General features: G+C 36.3%; 1 protein-coding gene across 1 annotated transcript in view; it reads right to left on the reverse strand.

The window, feature by feature from the left end:
• The window catches only part of VWA8 (von Willebrand factor A domain containing 8), a 183,367-nt gene that overhangs the window by 22,918 nt on the left and 141,596 nt on the right, over positions 1-18,853 (reverse strand). Inside the window, exons 36-39 of the mRNA XM_064714194.1 lie at positions 18,558-18,639; positions 16,399-16,603; positions 974-1,082; positions 63-219 (exon numbers count right to left, since the gene is read on the reverse strand). Coding sequence (XP_064570264.1) covers positions 63-219; positions 974-1,082; positions 16,399-16,603; positions 18,558-18,639 — 553 coding nt within the window. The remainder of the gene's footprint in view (positions 1-62; positions 220-973; positions 1,083-16,398; positions 16,604-18,557; positions 18,640-18,853) is intronic.

Here is an 18,853-nt window from a genome sequence, read left to right on the forward strand (position 1 = left end):
TTCATCCATCTCTTTCAAATTCTACTGGGAAACAAAAAAGCAAAGAAAGACTTTCATATTACCTCTGTTTAAAGGCCTTTTCAGCCATCTCTCTAGCAGCTCTCTTAACTTCCTCAGGAACAGCGTCCTTTTCAGCTTGGGACACTTGGTAAACCCTGTGGCCAGCATCCAGTCGATATGGCCCACCTTTGCCACCTAACCCAGCGGTGTCTCTCCCACCTAAGATGGTTGAGATAAAAAAACATTAGGAATATACACTTGATAAAAATAAATAAGAACAAATTTCTTTAAAGCTTCCAGTGTCATCTACACATGTTCCAAAAATGTTAACAATCCCCAGCTGAAATATTTATTGTCAAAGGTTTTCAAAACCTAACAGCTATCATGGTAAACAAGAACTCCCATAGAATACTTATGTTTATAGCTCCTTGAGACTTGATTCATAATGGCTTTCACACTGTACAAAGGGGAACCACAGAACGTATAAATCTTGAAGATCTCTTGAAAGCTCCTGGTCCCAGACTCTGTCTTCTCCCTAGAATTTGTTGGTTTAGACTGCTTTATCTTGTGACAAATCACATTATCTTGTGACCACTATAATGACTTATTAGAATTAGCAGGTACTTTGCATGTTCTGTATACCTCTTGCCTACACTTTCTGAATTTTTGCAGCTACAGGGACATTTAAGATAATGACTCAGACTAGTTGCTGCGATTGCAAGCTTCTTGTTCTCTGTATGGCCAGTAAAAGGAAACCAAAAAAATATTATTGAAGAAGAGATCTGCTGCATACAGTTTAAGTTAGACATTGCAAATACTTCTTTTCTTTTACTGGCAATAAAGCAACCCTGTAATGGGTAAAATAGATCAGAGGACAGCTTTGTATAAAACCATTTTGGACTGGCACAGCATCTCCCTTAGATATTTTCAATGATGAATTTAAAAAAACAAACAAACAAAAACAATGAAAAACCTGTTCCACCAGCCCACATATTTCCACCAACATGTGGCATGTTGGCTGGATCCACTTTTCCATGTTTGGGGGAGCTGACATCCAAACCACTTTCCCTCTCAATGGTTATCTGTAAAAGAGAGAGAGATGTAAATATCTCTTATAGTAAAGAAAATATCCTAACAACCTAATAATAACTACTAGGTGTGCTGAGCAGCTGTAGGACCAGCATTAGTTCAATAAATGCAATAAATGCAATAAATGCAATAAATGCATTCCACCTCAGAACAGAGCAGAGTAAAACAGGGCCCCTGAGTGGCACATTAGACTCACACCTGAACTAAGGCTACTGGCACATCTGAACCCCTCTGCATTCTGTTCATATCCACACCAGAAATTGCTTCCTGATAAGTGCCCAACATAACTCAAAATCGCCCTGCAGACAGAATCACCTGCAGTTCAAACGCTTCTCAGAGTATTGTACATCCACAGCACTGCACATCTATTTACACATTCCATGTGCACCCAACTGCAGCCCCACATTCCCTATAGATGGGCAGATTGATGTTCCTTTCATGAACAGTGACTAAAGAGATGAGACTGGCCAGCAAATGGCCAGTTCAAATGACAGGCTCATGGAATTCTCAACCCTGCTGCCTGGACCCCAGAAGTGCTGCCATGTTGGGTTTCCCAGACCTGTCCGCTGACGGCACTTTCGCCACTGACTCACAGCACAGCTGGATGCCAACAGCTGCCAGATGTTCAGGGCTGAGTCACTTTAGGCTGGGGCTGGACTTAAGTGGGTGACTGAAGGCAAAAATACTCCTTCCCATTAGGAACTCTGAGTCATGTAATAAATCAGTGAATCATGTGTGAACTGCCCCTTAGTAATCTTCTGTAATTTAGTGCCACATTATATTTTTTTAATGAAACCCAGTGACTGAGATAGAAAAGTAATATCTCTAACCACTTAAAATTAACTTCTTATCTACCACAATACATTTAATTCTCCAATGAATTTAGATGTCCCAATAACTATGATTTACTGCCTTCTCAGAAGTTCACTGGCATTATCAGGGTTTTCACTGTAGAGCAGTGAATTCACTGTCTTGCAGACTCAACTTCACGCTGACATGAATTCCACACATGTTTTTGAACTGAAAACATGTGCTCTAACAACACTGTCCTGGCAGCTATTCAAAACATCATTTTCTTTCCCTTTACAGAATTTATATCAATTCAAAGAGGTACAATACATCCTCTGTGAACCATGTCATTAGTGTAAAATCAAGATCTAATCTGCTAAATTACATCCATTTAACATTTGTATAGGGAGAAACATGTAACCACAACAGCATGCTACCCTTAGGGTTATATACTTGTTTTGGTTTAAGAGATTTCCTCTAAAATAAACCGCTCTTTTTCTTTTTTGCATCACTGGTAGATTTAAAAATATCAAAAACACTGGTTAACAAAAATTGCTGAATTTAGTTTACAACAAAATTATAAACACAACATGATAGTTTCAGCCTCATGAAACAAACTATTATTCTATAATGAGAAACATGAAATTAGGCAAAAATTTTACATGTCCATGCTTATGTATTTTTAATAGAAAAATATTTCTTCTTCAAAAGAAAGCTCTATGAAACAAACATAACTATAACCAGTGATGCAAATGTCATATTCTATTTTTGTCAAGTTTTTCCACTGAAAAATTCCCCTAAACATTTTGAAACGCAAGCATTGTTTAAATCTTCAGTGAAAAGGTCTGCAGACAAAAGAGCTTTGGTGCTCACAAAACTTTCTGAAGTGTTCACAAACAGTGGTTCTAGTACACATGCACTAGAAAAGTTTCTAGTATAAACTTATTTTACAACAATATTGATCTGATTAAATCTGATTAAAGCAAGTATTTGTAACTTTGAAATGGCACGTGGTTAATGGAAAGTCTTCAATCTTATAATGACTTTTTTGCTTTCTCTTCTTGAAAGGACACCAAACATCCAACATTTTATTTCTGTTAAAACTTTGAGAAAAATTGGTTGAGAAAGAAGAAAAGAAACAAGGGTCACAATCAATCATAGCTTCAGAATGTGAGTTGTTTGCTGTTTTTCTTTTTATGTATAGTTAATAGCTGAATGGATAAAATAACTGAAAATTCAATGATACCGGAGTGGAACATCACCAGAAGATGTGTAAATGTCATGCCAGTGAATTGCAGCACTTTCATCTACTCTTCTTTTAAGTATCACCTATGGACAAAAGGTAGTAGAATTTTGCTAACTCTGAATACTTTAACAGCCAATTTCTACTAGCACTGATTTGCTGGGGTAATTATTTTTCAAATTTACCATATACTTAGAAACTGCATTATATTAGCACAATGCAGAATCCTATAAAGAGAATCTTCTGGATATACCTCCCTGTTTTTTGTGTGAGCTCTTAGATAATTCCCTCACTGACTTGTCAGACTTTTCCCTTTTCCATTCCCATATCTGTGGAAGGTAATTTTTTTACAAGTTTCAGGGTAATTTTACAGCCAACAAATTGTTTCTACTCTGAAAGCACCTCTATAAACTAAAATTTAGACTACCAAATACCTATATTACAACTGAAGATGTATTTTACAAATAAATAAACAGTAAATCAATGAGCCATGACATGAAATCAGAGAGAGGATCAGGAAAAAAACTGATGAGAAAACCTTTCAGATAATGATAAATTCTTCAGCATGATGAATATAAAGAGATGGAAGAGCCATAGGTAAGTCATCCCTCTGAGGACTGGAGGAATTCTTGACATTAGAAACTAATGGAAAGGTAGATTTAAGGGGCAGAATCCAAAACTGGATGGATTAGGAACCTGAGAAACTGAAGAACACTCAGCAGGAAATATCTAGTTTGTCTAGAGTGAGAAGGAAGACAAGAAAAACAAGTATTAAAAGCAGAGAAAGGACTCAAGCAAACCTAAAATCCACACTAGCTTTGCCAAGCTTGTCTCACTGTAATTTCTACAATGAGTTTTCTATTACAGTTATGATGTGCATTTTTCAAATATATAAATGATTTCCTTGCTTAAAAGCTGACCTGCCCCCTCCTGAATATTTTCCATTTGAATCTAATTGCAAGACTTCTAGGAACTTTTTTCCTTTCAAAAAGTTTTGATTAATCACCCCTTCTTGAGAGAAGTATGTGCTCTTCTTAGCTATACACGCACTGAAAGGCACTATTCATTACTGCACCATTGTGCAGATTCCATACTGCCTGGTGTGCATATTATGGCTTTGTGAAACAACACACAAATTCAGCCTTGCAGCCTTGAGCTGTGAGGCACAGGTCAGAGAAGAATAGCTGGAAAATCTGAATTTTTCCCTCTGAAAGTTCCTTTTGATTTCCAAAAAACCCACTATTTCCAAAACATTCAAGGCACACATATTTCAATTGTAAATTATCTAAACGTGTTTATATATATTGGTGATTCACAATCAGAGTGTGAAAGCACTTTTCCACTCCCTGTTTGGGAAGGTTTTTTTTCCAAAGTCTTCATCACACAAGTAGCACAACTACCATCCTCTCCTGGAATACACAATTCTTATTTTATTCTCTGTAGAGTCCTAATTGTCTGTAATCCTCAATGATCTTAGTCTCTGGTTTCAAATACTTTTGTTCTCTCATTTTCTTTCTATATTCTCAGGCACTTATAGCAATAGGTAATGGGTACCTTTATAACAACTTTGTGATGCAGGCTCTGTAGGTCTTTCAAATTCAATGAAACAAACAAAAGTTTTGAGTGAGAGAATATGAACAGTTCAGGTCAGAAGGATGCCAAAGGAATGTGCTTTTCTTAAGAGGCAATGGCATGAAAGGCTTAAGAAAAAGGAAGATTAAGAAACAACAACAAACACCATGACTTGTTAATGCTTTGACTTAATTTTCTGGTCTGGCCTCTTACACATCCATTAACTCCTGGCAGTAAGGGTAGCCAGGCAAGAATAGAACTAAACACTGATTTTACTTTCAGTGAGAGATACATGGCATCTGAACAATTTGCTCTAGATCAGTTCCTTCTGAAAAATATGAATGTATGACAAAATGCTTTTACATGGCTACACTTTCTCCCCTCTCCCTCCCCCCCCTCTCCTCCCCAGACAACCCTGGGATTCTAAGAGCAAACTGCAGAGGGAAAACTGATACAAACATATTCAGTTTAGAAACTAAGTGATCCTACCATCCTTCATGAAGAAGATGAAAGTCTGTTACATGACTTACCGCACTCAACACCAGAGTGAAAGCAGGTGTTTCACATCTGTGCCATACTTATGCCAAACAGCCATTAAACGCATACCAATCTGTAATAGTGGCCACTGCAAAGATGAGTCAAAGGCTGGTACTTTTATCTAGACTTCAGCTGGTCAGACAAACTATGGCATACTGTATACTAAACAAATCTGAACTATTTTGAAGTGCATCTCGAACCACATTCATGCCAGTTAAGTGAATGTGGGATTGAGTTCTATTGAATTCTGATGTGAAATCATCTAATTTAATAACACTAACCCCTGGAGAGTAAGGAAGCACTGGCACACTTTTGACACTTTCACAATCTCTCAGTAAGAGACAGAGGCTGTATTGAGGATCACACAGCTGACCCAGATACACTGTGCACTGCCACTACTACAGGACACTGTCACAGCTATGGGAAGAAAAAAGCTTACATGACCCGTTAGAAAATAACCCACAATAAAAGCGTGGGAATTATGAAGATGGATGCTGTACTCTATTATTAAAATCACTGATGCCTCACACACCTCCATATTTCATTCTAACATATGAGTTGTTTTCACAATACAGTAATTCCCTTTTGATTTCAGAATTCATTTGCTTCTAATGCATTGCAAAAAAATCTCTCTGGCTCTCTGAGTAAAACTGATCAAAAGCATTATCAAATTTAGCTTCAGCTGATTTTGTGCAGGTGACCTGAATGACATTTTAGCATCCAGTAATCTTAATTGTACATTGCAGCAAAACTGAGAAGAAAAAAAAAATTAAAAAGAAGATGAATCATTTAAAGAGAGTCCCAAGCAGCACAATGTGCACTTCTGTATCCTAGCAAGTACTATTCAAAGTACATCTGCATTGAATGTATATTAATAGCTCTATTATTAACATGTTTATAATAGTATCCAGTGTAATGAGTAAAAGACCTTTAGCAATGTCAACTGAATGAACATTTCAGAAGATCTATTATTCAGTCATTCATGTTTCAGATTATTAACAACATTCTGCCAAGTATGTTAAGTCATACATCAGCTCCTTATCCTTCAAGTTTGTTACCACTAACTTAAGACTAAGATTCCTCAAGTTGTATTTATTGTGGAGACAGGGAAAGAGAGGGAATTTCATCCTCTCCTGTCTTGTCCCACTTGAAATTTTATTTACTCCTGGCAGGTTTATGCAAGAGATTGAGCCAACAGCTTTCACTGTCCAAACCTCCATTACAGTTGTGTAAAAAGCTGGCTCTCTAATAAAAGGGACAGAACATGTACTCAGACTTAACTGCTGGCAGATGGAGAACTCGTGGTTACAGGTTAGGAAATATCTTTTAGAATTTGTAAGCAGAAGTCAGACAAGCTTGAAAATATTTCTAGCTTTGAATAGAAAAGTAATCAATGAGTGACAACTTCCAGTAAAATGTGAAGGGCTTTATCCTTAATACCGACTGGGAGGCAGATAATTTTTTTTGTTGTAGATATTCCTGCCATCCTGCCCTGTAAGTGACACTGCAACGCTGCAAATTGGCTAGAGAGTGGATGGTCTTTTAATACAGCTTACTTTTGTATCCTGACAGGGTTAACTTCATTAAAATTCCTGAAGGGCGCAGGAGGTGTCAGTGCCTCCCATTCAGGACTGCTTGCCAGAAAGCTCCTTTGTGGGGCTCACAGCAACAAAAGAAAATTTCTGCCTCAGGAATGGCTAAGAAACTCTGGTTTCTGATGGGGGTGAGCTGCCTCACATACAGGGGAACAGACCTTTCACCTCTGAGTTTTAATTATCTCTGGCCCTGACAGGCTGAACTCATATCTAATCCTCTCACATAAAACACAGTGCTTATTTTAATACTCCAGGTACAAAAAGGTGGAAAAAACAGAAAAAAACACTTTGATTCCAGGCTAACACCCTGCAGGTGTAAAGAGATGAAATTTTTACTTTAAAAATAGTCTGTATTTCCACTCTTCCAACCTCCCCAAACCAGGTATTTCTTATCCTTTTGGGAATGTTTAAGCAGAGCTGGGCATTCCTTACAGGCTTTTACATCTTCATAATAGAAATAAATGGAATTCCTCCTTGTTGCATGTGGTGACAAGGAATCAACCTCTCTATTAAGCCCTTCTAAGCATTCAGTGGATCATTCCACATAGAGCACATTTACTAAAGATGCAACCAGCATGATTTCATGTGTCACAACTGAATAAATGCACACAAATTATACAAGCAAGCAGGGACACAGCTGCAGTATTTACAGCTGATATTTATGGAGCAAAATCTTTAAAAAGAAAATTTTACAGTGCCCAAATATTGTTTTCACGAGCACTTATTCTATTAGCAATGATACTGCATTATTGGATGTTTCTTACTGTTGATCAGAAGAAAATAGGGAAAAGAATGGGTGCACTAGGATTTGAGGTAGAACACAATTTGTATGATTCAGGTGCTCAGTTCAATGTAAATTAAGAAGGTGTGCATTAGCCTAATTTGTTGCATGATTACACAGTCCTGGAAAGAAGGCAGATATAGGCTGGCAAGACCCCATTCTTCATTTAATTTTTTTATCATAAAGGAAAGAACTCTTCCAAGATCCAATTAGAAGATACCTGCTCTTAGCATAACATATCTGAGATGTGGAAGGAAATAGTTAATCTGATATTTTGCCTTTTCATTAACATAAAACATATTAAATAAGGCAGTTTAGTCAATGAAGAAAACTGGTTACTTTCCATGAAAGGCACTAAATTATTGATGAAAAATATTAATTATATGACTATAAACCCACTAAAAACACCATAAAGCATTTTAACTTGCTGTCCTCATTAGTTCTGTAGACAAAGATTGAGCATGTATCAGTAGAATATTGCAGGAAAAGAAGGGAAAAGGTTGTAGATTTTTGCCTTGTGGGTGATTTGGGAGATGGTAATTTCATTATCAAAATCAGTACAAAATCTGCTTTCACTCTCATACGTTATTATGAAAAAAGATTGACTTTGACTGTAACAAAACACAACTGTACTCCATGTGAAAAATGCATTAAGTAATCCATCCCACAGTGGCACAAAGGATTAGGAAATGTGTTCCATGGAATGCAGAATGTACTTCTGCAGATGTGCAAAAGACTCATGCTTCCCTGAAACAAAAGAATTGTTTTTCTTTTATTTCTGAGCTTCTCCAACCTTAAACCCCCAATATTATCCTCGGCTGCATTGTACAGGTCACAAGAACATTCCTCTAACACAATCTTTATCAGCAGCATGAATTTCTGCATTACATTCTCAAAGAGCAAAGAAGTTGCACATCAGGCAGGTAACAGGCTAACCTGCCTGCTCCATTGTGGTTTTACACTCTACCAGAAAATTGATTGCACTAAAGGGAGAAAGAAAACTTTTTATAATCTACTTACACAAACTAGTGAGAGAAAGACATAAACAGGCAAAAACCCTCTAACGGTTTCTAATTTTTTCACTTGTATCATGTACAGCTTTTTTCTATGTCCTAAAAATTAATAGCATAATTTCTGTTCACAACAGCAAAAAATTGAGTCCACAAGTACTTTTTCCACAGAAAAGATAAGTCTAATCTTAGCTAAGACAATAAAAATGTGTGAAATACATCCTGTTTCTTCAACTGTATCTTTAAATGAAAAAAAAACATTTATCACACTGCAGTACAAAACTTTTAATATCTTTTATTTTTTTTTATTTGACTTCATTTTGATTTTTTTATTGTCTGTAAAACTTTTCAGGAGTTCAGACTGAACTAATAAAGCTTCATGCATCATCTGACTCAGGTGAATATTTAATTCTAAAAGTAGCATTTAAAATTCAGGCAGGCATTAAGGTTTTGTCTTGAACACCAGAATTGTTGAAAGCATCATCAAACTTTGATGGCATTTTAGAAAAGTGAATCTGGATGGGGTAGAGGTGGAGATCTGGAGTGAAACTTATAAAAGGCTGCATCTGGCTTGCAAATGAAATAAATTAAAAAAACCAAACCACTGTACAAAATCCTGCAGTGGGCTCTTTTTTGAACTAAATGCTGTCACTTGAACCAATTCAGAAACTCTGCACAGGAGATGCATTAGAGTATTTTGCCCACAAATACACAGTGTGTGGCTTAAAAGCTGGAAAACTAAATAAAGTAATACAATAATATAATACATTTGTTTAATGTAATGGATCCTCTGTTATGTAAACATCTATGTAAAGTCCATATTCCTGTGTCATTATTTAAAATTCCCTAGTCAGTTCTATTCAACTATAAGATGTGAGGTTGTCATTTTTTTAGTATTCTAATCCACTATGAAATATTACCAGAGGAGACAGATAACATCAAGCTTGGTTATTTATCATGACTATGACAGACCTCCTAGACAAGCTAGAATCATGGGATAGGTGAACACATGATGTTAGTTTGGAATGGTCCAGACTGAAGACCAGAGGATAAAATTAAAGTTGAAAAAATTTACATGTGGAAGGAGAAAAGCCTGATTTTCTGTATTCCTAGGACCTTGTCAATGCTGTCCTTAAGAAGCAGAGGCAGAAGTTATTTACTATCTACTACATTTTATTTTCTAAAGGAAAGTCTCTTATAATTGGCATTAGTGTAAGGTATCAGAATATTTAAATTTTCCCAATGTTTGTCCTTTCACTAATCAGGGAACCACTTACATTAAGGCATAATTATTAGTATGCACTTGTCTTCTGGGACAGCAGGATTTCACTGGTGTGAGGAGCTCCAGACTTTATGTCAGCAATGTGCACTGCTGCAGACTTTTTGAGATCTTCAAGACAGTGTGTTGAGGTAATAACATTTTCACCCATGAGGACTCTGGGCTTCCACAGGAAGGTCAGAGAAAGAAAGGGAACTTTGTGTTGCATCAGACTGCTCTAATAGAAAGTTAAGGTTATTTCCCTCCTGCTCTGTCTGACTGCTCCAATTAGACTGGAAGATCTCCTTAAGAAAGAGAATGTATTCTAGAAGTGTTTGTACTGTGCTTCTAACAAGGGCCTCACTCAAGCTGAGGAAATTTATATAAAAGGTATCTGACAGAGAGCCAATGATCTTTATCTGAGTTACTTTATCCCATAAATACTTTTAGAGATATGCATTTATTCAGCTTTGTGAGTTCACAGCTTTCCAGTCTCATGCTTCCCCATACTCAGATGCCTTCATTCAAGGGCTGGTACACAGCTGCTAGTCCTCAGCTGAATAAATTATGTGGCCCGGGAAGAGGTCACAGAACTAAACAGTGGATTTGGGGCTCATGGATCTCAGAACTGGAAGTGCTATCAATCTATATCTTTGAATCCACCTATTGACTAGATAACTCTGCAATCTGCAGTATTTCAAGATTTTTGGGATCCTGTGCAGGTTTTCAGAATGCCATCATATGGTTATTCCAAACTTGCAAGAACTCTCCACTGCATGTATTTATCATAATTTGTGGGGTTTGCACAGACAGTATTTAAAAGCTGAGGGAAATCACTGTTATTAGCCCACTGATGCCCTCATGTGGTCGGAAAGACTGCTTGGTGCAAAGTAGAAAATAAGAGAAAGGGAGGCTGGTGGGGAGAAGAACCAGCCACTCTTGCTAAAGGTCATGCTTTTGTCTCGATTCAAGAACTGCAGCTTTGCCCAATTCAGTTTTAACATCAGGAAAAGGCTGTATTTTTGTTACATTATGAAGTAATGAAGTAAAATGTCACTTTTTATAAAGGAAGAAAATCCCCAAACTATAAGTATAGATTAAAGTAGATTCTGAGCAGTAAACATAAGCAAGTTGGAATCACTGAAACTCTCGAATTGATTATTCTTTAGCTAAACATGCAACCTAAAAAATTAAATTTCATCAGGTGAACTCACATTAACCTGAACTTTAAAGTACAGCTTCAGAAAATAACAAGAGAAAAAAGGGATGCATTCAATGAAATAAAAAAATATGAATTAACTTAAAGGGGTGAATACTTCATGTAGAGTTCTACATGATTAGCTGCATGGAATATGAATGGAATAAATGAGACTAATCAAGGACGGGAATAAGACGATCATTATCCAAATCGACTTTCAATTCTTGCTCATTATGAAACACAGTCCCTGTGGGACTGGCTACCTGCAAAGTTATGATGATCTCTTCAGGTAATTCTAATTCAAGAGAACCATTGTCTAGGTATGACAACTGGGGAAAAAAATGAGCATGTGTGTGTGTGCGCAAATATATACATGTATCTGTGTGTGAATACATCAGATACACACAGTTACATTTGCACACCCCTCACCTAATTCAATGTGATTTGGCTTCTTTTAACTTCAACAGGAAATGTGAGATTTTTGGCTTTATGAATACTTCAGGAGTGTATTCAACTTTGACTCCAGTTCAACCTTTACGTCAGGTGAAGTCACAAAAGCAAAGTGAGGAAAAAATGGGTGAAAATGTTTCCAGGTTGATCCTTTTCTTTGGAAGGGCCTGGTTTCATACTAAGGTGTCAGTGTCTCTCTTACACATTTCCTTTGGACTGACACACCTACAAAGAGGTACATCATTGTTTAAGCTGAGTGTTGCCCATCAGTCTTCAGACTAGAGAGGTGGGATGGTGTAGGTGTTGTATTATTCAGGTTCTACACAGCACATGCACTTGCTCATGGGTAAATGTTCTTTATTTTTAAACAGCTGGTGCCCACTCAATTCACACGTGCTATATCTTTGCTCTGCTCAGTCCTACAGTATGTGGTCTTGACATCATATTGGCTGAACCTGAATCATCTAGGAAACCCATCTGAGTTTCCTAGATTTATAGGAGATATAACTTGAGTCAAAAGTTTCAGCTTTTTAACTTTCTGAGGAAAATCACACATTACACAGAACACTTATGTTAGAGTGGGGCTCTGTCACAGGCCAGAGACAAAAGCAATATCCATCCTTGATAAAGAAGTGTACTGTAAAACAAGCAGGCCTTGATCTTTAAGATCTAGAATGTACCAGGAAATTGTGACCCTGTTTTAGGACAGCAGAAAGATGGGAAAATGGAAAGAAGTCTCTCTTTTTTTTTCTTGCTAACTATTCACTTAGATGTAAATATTAATTAATTTCCAACTAAGTACCTGAATGCTTATGAGGAAGGCTTCCTATACAGAAAATGAGAGAGATCAGTACATAGGAAATCAAAATAGTTACAATCTCAACTACTTAACTCATTAGGCCTTTATATACAGCCACAAACAGAGGGCACTACTGCTATTTCAAAAACCTATCTCATGTATGTAGGACATGATATAACTGCAGGTTCCACAAATACATTAAACAGACTCCAAAAAAACTGTCTCAGTTTACATGAATTTTTTTTTTTAAATCAATCAGATCACTTATTTGGACAGCCTTGGTACTGAAATGACAGAAGACTATCCTCAGCTTCAGGATGTCAGTTTGCATGGTGATATTACCTAGATCAAGACTACATTCGGATTTAAAAAAAATGTTGTGGATCAGATTTACAGTTCAGATACATATTAGCATCAACTAGATGGCAAGGCTTTTGCAATCTTTGACTAAATATATTTTTATGCACTTTACAGGTTTGGGAATGTCCTGGGAGTTCTGAAAACAATGGCATACTGAGTACATAGCATGAAACATTGTGGACAACAGTCTACAGTAGGAGAACATTAAGTAGAGTGAATACAGAACTAAATGCTTTTGCTAATAGTCACAAATAAATGCCTTAACATCTACTGAAATACCTCTAAATGATGCACCTTTTAATTTTTGTTATGTAAGCATTGTACTTTATCTAAATGAGCATACCACTAAATAATGCTTACTAAAAGACAATGTCTGAACTGTATTAGAATGTAATCAGTGCTGTTCTATTTAATTTCCATCAACAACCCTTGGATGAAAAAAGAAACATAAGCTTATCAATGGCTGCCTATTGGCACAGAACTTTATGGCAAGATTTAAAAAATAAATTGTCCTTCAAATTCTCTTCCTGTATTTGATAATGAAGTGACCTTTTTGTTGGAGACACGAAACAGTGAAAAAGCTCAATGGCTTTTGGAGTAGAGCTCACAGCTTTAGAAAATACAGTATTTTGTTTAGATGTTGTATTTTAGACACTCCAATATAATAATTTCAGAATACTGTAGTATTATTTTGAAACTGAAATAAATGCAATTTTAAACTGCAACTGCAATTTTAAAACTGCAATAAATGACAAAAAATTCTGACCTGCCTGTATAAATGTAGGCTTCTGTAAACATATACCATATTTTGATAAACTAATTTGGTAGCCTCAAGACTTCAGCAGTTTGAACTCTGCTGAGTATGTCAACAATACAAAACAAATGTTGACTGTTATGAAGATTGCCACAAATTATATCAAGGGAGCCTAATTACTGATTACAAGTGGAACAGCTGTTTGTTTTCCTCTGTTTCATTGCTTATGTATATCCAGCCTCCTTCTCAGAGCTAACGTGTTTGTGAAAGCAAAAATGCAGCCCTAGAAGATAGCACCAATATTCCAACTGAAGCCTGGTTGAAGATTTGATTCCAATTCTTTGCAACTATATTTATATTGAAAGCTCTCTAATTCTTTTTTCTCTAAAGGGTCAAGAAGACTCAAAGAGTTTATGTTTCTGCAGATCAGTGGTCCCTAACCACATGGACAGGTCTTGGATTGGTCTAAGAACATCACCATGAAGGGATAATTAGCTTTGCTAAGCCTGTCGCAGTTTTGTGGGATGCAAAAGTGGCAGTTTTAAGGGAAGGAGGGATTGGAGGTGGGTGGGTGATATGTGGAACACTGGAAATTCTCTTAAAAGTGAGTTTCTGCTACAGGATGATTGGGAAAGATGAGTTTAGTTAAAGAATTAGAGAAACTTCATTAGACTTGAAATCTTGCTTAACACGAGCATGCGCATGCAGCATTATACAAACAGAGGAAATTTTCATACACTTGAATGATCAGATCAACACATGGCTCCAAAATATGTCCAATTTTGCAAAAACAGGTATCAGGAAATAGCTAGCTGCAGCATTCTTAGCAAAGTAATTGTCCCTGGATCAGGAGACATGTTCTTGCTATGCTCAATTACACAGGGAAGCTACATGAATACGTTTTTAAGGTAATAGGATCCTTTCATTTCCAGAAATGAATGCCTTAATAAAGTACTGCTTTTATGTCTAGGCCTACTGAGAAATTAGGTAGGAAAGGAGAAGGCCTTCATTTCCAATTATCAAAGTACAGAGTTTACACAGCAACTACATGTCTATTATCTTATTGAAGATTACATAAAATAAAAGACCTAATTTATTTCTTATTGCTCTGCAATGCCTTTGTAAACAAGGCTTCTTAGGTCTCATTATCTTTCCATTCAAAGCAAAGCAGAAAAGTAAAGTAGGGAAACAGAAGTTAGTGATAATCATGCATGTCAGAAGATCACATTGGAGGTTTTGTTCCAGTCCTTTAGCACAAATCAGAGTGTGAATGTGGGGCGATGTGGGTCAGAGACAAAGAGAACCACTCTTCCAATGTTCATGTGGCAACAGAGAGAGTTTATTCTTCTGCCCTTCTTTATAATGGGCATTTGAAAAACCCAGTCTGGATGGCTCATTGGTCTGATCTTTTACATCCCCCAGACGCTGGACCAGTGATATGCTTGCAGCTTACCAAGGAACATAATTGGTTGGAGTTCCTGACAGTCAACCCACGGGCTGCTTTATGGAGGTGGCTGGGGAGCTGAAGTAATTTGCCCAGTACAAGCCAGCTTGTACTGTGATACAATGTGGCAACAAAAGAACATGTTATTTCAGTTCTGACAAACCACTGGTTTGACAAAGGAAAAAAGAAAGATATTCTAAGGAGGCTTTACCCTGGAGTGTGCCTAGAATAGCTGTCAGTGGAGAGCAATTCTACAGCAGATTTTGAAAACTGCTGTGTGACTGTGGGGCAACTTCTTAGCCTTCTTTGAAATAGCTACTTGAGATTTCTATGACTTAAAATTACTTAAATTTTCTTATGGAGTGTACTTTCCAAGCCAGTATTGTCTAATCATTTGTTGGCTATTATTTGCAATATAGTAATATTGTCAAATAAAATAACAAGTCATTTTAAAAAAGGAAAAAAATAAAAAATAACTATTAAAATTCCCTTGGCTGGTATAAACTGACTATATCTGACCATAAGATGGTGCTAGTGCTACTGCACTGGTAATGCACGTGCCACTGGCAAAGCCACAAGTGAGGAGCATGAAGGTGCTACTGGGTAAGTTTCCTTTTCTCATGACTTTTATGAGTGGCATTTGCTGCAACAAGAACACATCAGTTCTTGCCCAAGTCTCTGTAACCACAGAACATCTTGTCGAAAGGGAGCTAAGACTGGGAAAAGAAAGTAAAAGACATTTTGGCCTAATATATCTTATTCACAAAAAACCCCCAACCAAAACCAGAGAGAGATCCAATTCTGAATAGACTTATTCTGTTTTCCCATTCTAATTAAAGATGCAACTGAAGAGGCCTGAATGTTCCCTCTGTGTTGCAATGGTAATCACACATGTTAGCTGGTACAGTAACACTCATATATACCTACATACTTACATGCATACACACCACACATGTATATGCTGTGTATTTTCAGCATCTCCCTAAACATGCCACGTGAGAACATGGCTGTATGGAGATCCTTGCAACTCTGCTCAGCTGGGAAAATTATCAAAATCAGCCAAAGGCTCTACTGTGAATTCAAGGCATTTTTCATCTAGGTTTCAAGTTTCTTTTTCAAAGTAAAACTCCAATATTTTTTTCAAAGAATTTGATCTCTGGAAAAGTATATAATTTTCTTTAAAAATAATTTCATTATTCTACATTCTGAAAGTTACAGTTAAAAATCAGTAGGAGATAAAGGATTTATTTGCATTTAATTGCGCTGGAATTTGGCAAAAATACAAACAGTGTAAGACAAAGAGTCTGTCAGTAACCATAATTACAGGAGCTACAAAATGTTTTCAAATTAAGCTACAGTGCCTCTTTTTCCAGGGAAAAAGTCTATTAAATTTTTCTCACAGGTGCACTTCTACTTCAAAGTGTTTTTCAACAGCTCTCCTCTCCACTCCTTTCCCAGCTGAAAACTCCTCCACAGCTCATTTTGTTACATTTTTCAGGTCAGCTTTGTGAAGTCCTACCTGCACAGGACGCCCATCTTCTTGGCCTATCATGTTCCTCCAATCCTGCAGTGACTGCTGGAGGCTGTCCAGCCCAGTCTCCCAAAGCCTCACACCTCCTCCCATGTCCACAGTAACCAAACCTACTTTGCCCAGTGGTGCCAGCAGGGCATCAGCATCTGAGATTGTAGAGAGCCAAGATGTATATGGAGAGAGAGACTTTGACCTGAAAAACATGAATATGATTTTTTTTTGAAGCTGCAATTAAAAGGGGGATGAGTATTTCTGTAGTTAAGGTGACAATTAAATGAAATTACATCCTCATTTCATGAGAGACTGCAACTCAGCCCTGTGGACCCACTATTTTGTTTGAAATTTTCCACCTACTGAAACTGGACATAACCAAAAGACATGTGACTGTATAAGAAGCAGTATAAAAGACTAGGCTGAAAGGCAACATGTTGCCAAAACTACTGCTCTAGTTTAGATACACTGAATATCTAATCTATCTAAAAGCTGTCCTTCTTTAGGAAAAAAACTGTTAAGATTATCAAAAATTTTTAAAGATGCTACTGAAAAATATTAAACTTAAATAGAAATAGAGAGAACATGATCCGAGCACTGAGGAAAATACACTTCCATCAACTTAGAGTAACACCTTTCTCTAGTGCTTTAATAAAATATTAAGACTTAAATACTCATTTAACAATGACACAGCTTTAAGTACAGAGAATTGTAGCACTTTTTAAAACAGTCAGCTTGCTGACAAAAATTTACTGCTGAAAGACAGGGCCTAATAAGTATGGAATATGAAGAGAAATGTAGACAATGCAGGGAAGAATCTATACATTTTTCAGTACTGTTAATTACATGCATAAAGGACTTGGCAACCTGCACGAATGGCAAAATTAATAATTTTCAAAAATATAAGAAGGAGCAACCCATATGCTTCTACCTATGACTGAAACCACCATGTAGCAACTCAGCTGAAAGAGTCATCTCAGCATTTGACTGGGCTAGCTTTGGCAGAAGGAAGAAAGGTTGCTAGAATTTAACAGAGAACTATTCATACATATATGAATGTTTTCATATATGATGAAAACTTACTTTACTCATCAGTTATTACTGGAATACATTTAAAAATCTGGACTTCTGCTCAGATCTGCCATACACAGCTTAAATCCTAATGCTAGCTTAAGGGTCCTAATGTTGAAAAATAGCTTTGTAATTTCTGTTATTTCCTACAGAATCCTAGTGAAAAATAAAGTGATTCCTTACTATTTTTATCGTAATGTCTTTAATTTTTGAATGACTGTGTAAGATGTAGGACAATGGACCAATTATAAATGGTGAAAGTGCAAAAATAATTCTCTGTTAATTAGAATTTCCCCCACATTAATAATGAACAAGGATGAATTTAAACAAGAAGTACTGTCAAAATCAGCAATATGCGAATAGAATTTAAAAAATATATAATATTTTTTTATTTATAAAAATAAATTTATTCGTGAGTTTTATACATGTGCTATTCAAATATGCAAAGTGGAGAGAGTGCCATTTAAAAAATGTTTATTATTACAGTAGAAAATGACAATTTGGGACTAAAATATATCTTTATTCAATAAAACATTTGCAAACACTCTCTACAGTTGTGAGAGACACATGTTAAAACCAAAGAGAAGCCACAGAATCTGGCTATTTTAATTTATCATATAAAATACTTGGGAATGTATACTTTCCAAAGGGAGAACCACAGAAAAGCTCAAGCTATTTTCAAAGTAACTTGATTCCCAGTTTCCTAACACCTGGCACTGGATCATTTTGCCTGTCTTTCTCTGATCCTAAAGTTAGGGAAAAAGGAAGATAAAATAAAGACTGCAAACCATAATGAAAGAAGGTTGAGAACAAAGTGGATGGAAGAGGGGGAAGGAAAAAAGGGAATGAAAATCAGAAGATAAAGCTACCTTTCATATGTAGTAACTAATTGATACATTTTCATCAGCATTATCTAGTAAAAACAGATAAATTATGTTGGCAAAAATATATGGCAATGTCTGTAGAATTTTACACTAGGTATGAATCAGTCTTACTTTCCACATCAAAAGAAATATTTGCTTATCATAAAGTAGTAATTACTCTTCTTCTAAGATGACAGTGCTCTAATCAATAAAATCAGTTACCCAGGAATTGCAATGTATTTGATTTTCTTTGAATTAAGATCTGTTACTTCCAAGTATCCAGCAGCTGGTGGAGGAGTGACATCTGAAAACAAACAAACATGTTATTTTCCAGCTGCATGATTAACTGGTTATTGCATTTGCATTTAGCAGATTAAATTTAAACATTTTATTATACAGTATCTGTAAGAAAATGATAAGCTTTCATATTCAATACAGGAATACAACTTGCAAAAAAGGAATTGTTTTATTATTACGATAGTGAGTAATCAGACAGTCGCAGTTACAAAAGAACAATG

The sequence above is a fragment of the Zonotrichia leucophrys genome, chromosome 1, assembly GCF_028769735.1.
Source record: "Zonotrichia leucophrys gambelii isolate GWCS_2022_RI chromosome 1, RI_Zleu_2.0, whole genome shotgun sequence".
Taxonomy (NCBI): domain Eukaryota; kingdom Metazoa; phylum Chordata; class Aves; order Passeriformes; family Passerellidae; genus Zonotrichia; species Zonotrichia leucophrys.